Raw genomic sequence first — 7,438 nt, 5'->3', positions numbered from 1 at the left:
GCGGTGTTGAGGTCATGTGACCGCGGTGTAGCTGGTTTATAATCTTGCCTGTCAGGATCAAAAGCAGTTGTTTTATTTTGTGTAATAATCCAAAAGACAATGTAAAAATCTCATTGGCTTGTTGTGGAGGTAACCATGGTGACGCTAACATCTGTGTTACAATAACACATTTTCCCTGCGGCACAGATTCCACCTTAAAAGTGAAGAGATCACCGGTGAGAACATGTGACAGTGTCAGTATAACTTCCTGTCTCCACTGGTTTGTTCCTCAGATATTCTGCTGCTCACGTCCACCGGCGGCCCGCTCTCCGTAGACTGCGTGACAGGAAATGGCGCCGCGCCACGGCGGCAGCGAGCCCAGAACGAGCACAGTTCAGTGCTTCTCCACCTTTTCCGGCTCGCGGCTCAGAGCGTGAACTAATTCCTTTCCGTACATCACTGAGGGCTTTAACGTGCACAGCCGTGAACCGTCACAGCCGAAGATCTCTTCACCACTTCCAGCCTGAGTTACTACAGGAAGATTCACCAGGTCGTGACCCCAGAAGGCTCCAGCTGTTTTCTACACACTCCTCCGTGTTCTCCCAGCTGATCCCAAATGAGATTCAGAATAAAGCAGTGTTGTCTGTGGCTGAACTTGAAGCAGACAGCGAGCGTGTTGTTCTGCAGTTTGTGCTTTACAGCATGAACGCCACGATCAAAGCCGCTGCAGCGTCTCGTTTCGCCGAGGCGGGGGAACGCACGGCGTCTCTGTCATTAAGGCTCAGACACTGGGTGTGTTTGTTTTTGTATTGAAAGAAAACCAAACAAAAGTTGCAGAGTGCAGCTTTAATGAGGATTAGAAAGAGGCTTTACAGCGTTCACACTTCCTCGTAAAAAGATTCTCCTGCATCTGTTGTTGCTCCTCAGCAAGTTGCTGCACAGATTCAAGTTAATGAGGATCAATGTTCAGCAGCACCGAGCGCACTGATACTGGCAGGGCAGTGAACAGTCCATCACACAACCTGTAAGTACTGACAACACAACAACAACAACAGCAACAACAACAACAACAACAACAACAACAACAACACTGCAGTCCTAAAAGTAATGGCTGTACACATGAAAAACACATTATTAAAACGCTGGCAGCAACGGCACGAAGCTCGTCCAGCTGCCGTGTTCAGGGAACTCCTCGTACTGTAATCTTAAAGTGTATGAACTCTGACCTTTGCCTAAGATAATGAAGCTCTGACATGAGGCTCCCAGTCTCAATGAAGCACCTGTCGCTGCAGGTGATGAACAGGTGAGAGATATGATGCTTGTTCCTAAAGGTTTGACACCTTGGAAGATTAATGTTGATGAAGATGAACTAATTAATCAAAAGGGAATTGACTGACAATTAAAACCCTGAAAACCTGTTGTCTCTAATTAAACATAATGTGATTGAACATTAAAATTCGTTATTTCATAATCCGCGCACCAATTAGGGTAGGGCAACACTTTTCCCCAATCAAATCTGATCAATAAATCCAATATTACAGAGAAATACTTAAGAAACATTACAGCTCCTCCAGTGTAAAGGTCTGTGTCCATGTGTAGTGTGATTATAGATTATAGATCAGCTCTAGCTTCTATATTAATACTGTGAAAGTATCAAAGCCTCAGTCCACAGAGAAATGCACACAGCCTGTATTCAGAAACTGAGCCTTAAAACCAGCCGTCAGGACTTCTGGAACTTTGTGATGTCACAACAAAGCAGTCACCAAGCCCCGCCCACCTGGACCCACCATCCAAACCTTGCAGGATTTGGTTTCTCTGAGTGTTTTTACCTGAAATCTGCTGTATTTTTATTGGATCACTCAGAAAACAGTCAGCCAATCAGAAGAGAGGCTCAGAGCCTCCTCTCTGATAAATGATAAATATTAGTTAAGAATGTTTTTTTAGAGGATTTTAAGTCATTCATCAAACATGTCTTAATTTGCAGGTGACCACAGTTGGTTTTGTCATTTATGTTCATTTATTTACTATTTTACTAAAACATGTTTTTAGTTCAGTGTTTCTCAAAATGTGGTCCGGGGACCCTCAGTGGTCCTCTAGTGGGTTCCTGAGGGTCCTCAGATTAAAGGGGAATAATTTCATCTATAAGTAACACAATCCGTATGAATGGAGACGTTGTTCACACTGTGTTTGACAGTTTGAACTCATTGTTTTACTTATGGATGAAACTGGACAGAAAGTAAATGATGCTCCTTTTTTCACGTTGTGATCAAACAATTAACTGTTAGACTCATAACGAGTTAAAGAAAAAGTCCTGGACTCGGTTTCAATGAAAAAATAATATGGTACAAGAACAGAAGTGGACCCTCCGTTAACGCCTGTTTCATGAGGTATTGAGTGACGTACTGAGCGACATTATGATGCTGTATCTTCTGTCTTTGCTTCCTCGTCCATCATCTACAAAGTTTATATCTATCTAACGTTGCCATGATGAGCGTGGCTCACACTCTGAGTCTCAGATACAACACCAGGTTTGAAACCTTTGAAGGAAACTGAGGAAGAGGCGCGGTCACATTCAGGTCTCTACCTCCCGCTCGTTAGTCTCCGTACCGCCATGCGCTCGACCTTCACGCCGTCTCCTGGGCGAGCGAGCTGTCTGATTATCAAACAGACGGATCGATGAGCTGTTTTCATGTGGAGGCCCGAGGAGTTCGACACATTCAACACAGTGATACAGAGAAAACAGAAACAGCATCTGTAAAGACGAACTCATGAAGTGGCATCAGGCGACCGGACCGTCAGAGAGCAGAGAAGCTTTGAAGCTCGTCCACCGACGCAACATTTACAGTCACTGTGATAATTACAGACGCTCGCTGTTTCAGCCTCCGTTTCTTTTATTTTCAGTGAGGAAAAGTTTCCTTGAGTTAGAAAGTTTCGAGAGGCGGAGTTTAACTCGGAACACGTTCAAAAGACTGTGGAGCTTCATTCCAGGTGTTGGACTGTAGTGACGTTCAGGAGCCGTGAGTTCCACCTCCACGCCGTTTGTCTCGGTCCTCAGAAGAATAACCTTCCAGCCAATGACAGGCCTGAACTGTGCGCCATGTAATCACAGCATCCCGCCTCCCCACGCCGCAGCATCATCACGCACGTTATGGAGTGGCGGTCTCTGAGTATCACTGGGTGCCCCCCCCCCCCCCATCGCTGTCTGCAGCAGCTTTACACATCAGTGTCTGGTTTCTCCACCAGTTTCAACGCCTCGTGCATTCCCGCCGCCGACAGCTTCCTGTTGATGTTCCTGTAGCGGCAGCGCAGGAGGTTGCTGTACGTCGTCCTCAGGTCGCGGTTGAAAAAAGCGTAAATAAAGGGGTTAATGAGGGAGTTGGCGTAACCGAGCCACAACAGCGTCCTCTCCAGCCAGAGCGGCACGCAGCTGCACTCCACGCCGCAGACGAACGGCCGGGCGGTGGACACCAGGAAGAACGGCAGCCAGCAGAAGGTGAAGGCGCCGACCACGATGCCCAGAGTGGCGGCGGCCTTCTGCTCCCGTTTGAAGATGGACTGGTTTTTCTGTTTCCGGCGCTGGTGGTGCTCGCCGGTCTTGAGGAGGCGGGAGACGCGTGAGCTGCATTCCTCCTCCACCTCGCGCTGGAGCTTCAACGCCGCCGCCACGCAGTCCAAGCTCTCCTCCTCCTCCGCCTCCTCCTCCTGCTCTGTCCCTTCCACACTTCCTGTTTCTCCTGACTCAGTCGGCCGGTGAGGCCCGTGCCCCCCTCGCCCCCCTCTCGGAGCCACCCCTGCTCCGTACTCCCTTTCCCTGGGGAAGCCGGTGATCGTGTGCTTGGCGGCGCTGAGTTTGGCAGCTCGGTAAATCCTGTAGTACATGATCAGCATCACCGACATGGGGATGTAGAACGCCACGGCGGTGGAGTAGACGGTGTAGCCGAAGTCCTGACTGATGAGGCAGACCCTGCCGTCGTTGACGTTCTGCGCCCAGCCGAACAGAGGGGGGAGGGTGATGGAGGCGGAGAGCAGCCACACCGACACGATCATCTTGGCCATGCAGCAGCCGTTCTGCCGCACGGGGTAGGTCAGAGGTTTGGTGATGCCCAAATACCTGCAGGGAGAAACGCGGTCAGAAAAGGCGGGAAAAAAATTCTCCTGCCTTGTTCGACCCTGAGTAACTGACGCTGCCCCCACCCTCGTCAATCAAGGTGCCCCCCCCCCAGGTGAAGAACTGGGCGAAGAGATGAAGAGAGACACCCAACCTTTAAGCCTCAGAGATCAGAAACATGTCGCCCCCACCCCATAACACACACACACACACACACACACACACTCACACACACACACACACACACACACACACTCACACACTCACACACACACACACTCACACACTCACACACACACTCACACACACACACTCACACACTCACACACACACACACACAGCATGTGTGCTCCTACATGATGCCATAACTTTATTAATTATTAGTCATTTCAGCACGTGCCCTCTGAATGTTTTCATCCCCCGTTTTAACCCTTAATGTGAGCGAAGAACTCAGCCGGAAGGTCACAGGTTCGATTCCCACATCAGCCTCTTTGTCTCACCAGTTTTGCACCTGAGCCTCAGTGTGCCTCCGCGCTCTGACCTCACTCACTCAAAGCGTCGCGGAGGGTTGAGCGACAAAATAGGGCTTCGGCTGCGGAAAGGGATTTTTGCAGGAACGTCACGTGTCTGGTTAAGATGATGATGATGATGAAGATGATGATGATGATGATGATGATGCCAAAATGTTTTTACTTCTATATGTGTGTAAAAGTTGAATGAATCATTGATATAAGATAAAGATATTTTATGGTTTTACATCCTCTCTGGTGATTTCTTTGTTTCGTCTAATGAATGTTGATGAATTAATGAAGTGACGTGACTGACGCTGTTTGAGGGTTTTTCTGCTTCAGGATAAAAAGCTAAACTTTGTTTGAGGCTGAAAGGAAGTTGATCTCACCGGTCGATGCTGATGACACACAGAGTCATGATGGACGCGGTGCAGCACATCACATCCATGGCGATAAAAACGTTACAGAAGAACTGTCCGAATATCCACTGACCGCCGATCAGGTCCGTGATACTGACGAACGGCATCACGGCCAGAGCCACCGACAGGTCGGCCACGGCCAGAGACACGATCAGGTAGTTGGACGGCTGGCGCAGCTTCTTGACGAAGCACACGGAGATGACCACCAGCAGGTTCCCGCAGATGGTGGACAGCGTGAGCATGGTGAGCACCCCTCCGATCAGGACCTTCTCCACCCGGCCGTAGCTCAGGATCTGCTCGCCGCACCGCGTCCCGTTCGTCTCCATGACCAGCGGTTGACTGGAGGTGGACGGAGAAGTCGCTGCCGCTGCCGCTGCCGCCGCTGCCGCTGCCGCCTCTGCGGCGCCCTGCGCAATCTTCAGCAGCCGGGGCGCGAGAGCCTCCGAGACCATCATGGTGGTGGAGCCCCCGGGATCTCCACCGCCGACTCTGTCCTCTATCATGATCGACGACCTCATGTTCCCGCCACCGAAGGTTCCGTTACTCGCTCCCGCAACAACCATTGTGCTGCCCCCGGTTCCTTTTCATCCATGGACATGGAGAGCGGTCCGGGGGTGACATACACGCGCACAGATGTGCCGGTGCTGATGTGAGAAATGAGTAATTCCTTTCAGCAGCCCCCCCTCAGGGTGAGCTACTCTGACATGCCGTTTTTCCCTCCATAAAGCCTCGACGCCTTAATTCTTCTATTTAGAGCCACACTCGTCATTACGCACGTGGCGCGCCGCAGGCATATTCCCCAAATACCTGACCTATAAAATACCATTTGATTTCCTGTTGTCTGTGGACACTCTGGATTCCATCACGCGCTTCAGCCCTGATGTGCACGAAAGCTGAAACTTAAAAACCGCAGTGCGCGCACATATATCACGAAAAAAGTTGATGTGTGACGTCAAAAGACGTGTTGGGTAGCCTATAGGCTGCCGGGTACCGTGTGTCTGAACGTGCAACACAAACAAAAATCTCCTGGAGTTCTTACTGCTGCAAATATCTTGGCAAGGACAGAGCGCGTGTCCATGGATGACCGTGCGTAATTACGCAGCATGAAGAAATGTTCTGTCGATTTCAAATGCGTTTTGGCATCTTCTGTGTTCTTGAGCGTTTCTCTCTTTCTCTACACGTGTGCACGCGCGCGCACACACACGCACATGCACAGGAGAGAGAGAGCGAGACAAAGGGTGAGATTACATAGAATGTGAATGGACAATAAATGAAGATGAAGGAGCGGGAAAAAATGGCCGCTATTATCCAAATAATCCATCCAGACAATCAGTGGAAGCTTCTGTCATATTTCTGGATGATAACTGTTGTTGTTGTTGTTGTTGTTGTTGTTGTTGTTGTTGTTGTTGTTTGTTTTGAGAGATGGAGAAGTGACTTTTCTTTTCCTTCACGAGCTTTGATTTAAAGATCTGTTGCTGCCTCTGTGACCCAGGAGAGAAGAAGTTCCTTCAATCACTGTTGTTATTTACAGTTCAGGCGGAGACGTTAAGACTCGACGTGCGGCCGCCTTCATCTCGCTCCTCAGACTGATGGGATTTATGGACGTGGAGGTGAGAGCGGGAACTCAAACTGCTCCCGGAGACTTTTCATCATTTTCTAATCTGAACTCAATTATTCTATGAAAACGCCTGTGATGCTAAAGCCACTGGCCTTGGACAGCAGCGCCCCCAAGTGGCCGCGCGCCTCTGCTGCAGGTTGGACTGATGGAATTCCCATAAGAGATTATATGTTTTTATAATTGTCATTGTTATAATTTCAGTTTTCAAACTGGAGAGAAACTGTACAGTTCATTTTTTTAATTTTAATTTAATCTGGATTCAATCAGGAAGTTTCGTTGAGATTAAAATGAGAGACCTGCACTGTAAAAAAGAAATCCTGAAAAAAATGGTCAAATGAAACAAAAACCGTAAAATTAAAGTAAAATGTCCTAATTCAAATAAAGTGTAAAAACAATATCTTTACAGAAAGTTTCATTAATATTTCTACAGAGAAAAACTGTTATTTTACAGATTTTTCCTAAATGATTCTGATCAAACTCCTTCAATAAAGTGACGCCACTAAAGTTTCTGCAGAGAAACTTTTTCCTAATAATAAAATTAAGTGTCAATCAATGAAATATTAACACATGCTTAATATTGGAAAGTAAACCTTTTGTTTTGAAGACAAAGTAAAAAATACTGTGTAAAACATTAAAATCATCTCAAACTTCAACAGTATTTGTGTTAACATTGAATCTTTAAGTGTAAAGTAATGTTAAAACCTGTAGAAGCTCAATCTAAATACAATATTTACTGATTCAGATTCAGATTAATTTTCTTACATTTCTCATAAAATATAATAAACTGAAGAAATGCAAATTAAAC

At 47.5% G+C, this 7,438-nt stretch overlaps 1 protein-coding gene across 1 annotated transcript; it reads right to left on the bottom strand.

Annotated features, from left to right (window-relative positions):
• Window positions 1–2,033: 2,033 nt before the first annotated feature.
• Window positions 2,034–5,797, bottom strand: LOC111649002 (5-hydroxytryptamine receptor 7-like). Its single transcript, XM_023398745.2, has 2 exons — window positions 4,986–5,797; window positions 2,034–4,090 (listed from the first exon to the last, which is right to left on the bottom strand). Exons 1-2 carry the CDS (start codon window positions 5,576–5,578, stop codon window positions 3,193–3,195), a joined length of 1,491 nt encoding a protein of 496 aa, XP_023254513.1. The 5' UTR covers window positions 5,579–5,797; the 3' UTR covers window positions 2,034–3,192.
• Window positions 5,798–7,438: the final 1,641 nt, after the last annotated feature.

The sequence above is a fragment of the Seriola lalandi genome, unplaced genomic scaffold (genome assembly GCF_002814215.2).
Source record: "Seriola lalandi dorsalis isolate HSWRI2012SDOR001 ecotype SW California unplaced genomic scaffold, Sedor1 jcf7180002049789, whole genome shotgun sequence".
NCBI classification, from domain to species: Eukaryota; Metazoa; Chordata; class Actinopteri; order Carangiformes; family Carangidae; genus Seriola; species Seriola lalandi.
Note: the sequence above shows the minus strand (reverse complement) of the source record. Positions and strands in the feature narration are given on the sequence as shown.

Coding starts and splice junctions, on each gene's coding strand:
- LOC111649002 (XM_023398745.2), bottom strand. CDS start 5,578: ATGGTTGTTGCGGGAGCGAGTAACGGAACCTTCGGTGGCGGGAACATG. Junction 4,091..4,985: donor TGTGTCATCAGCATCGACCG/GTGAGATCAACT, acceptor TTCTCCCTGCAG/GTATTTGGGCATCACCAAAC.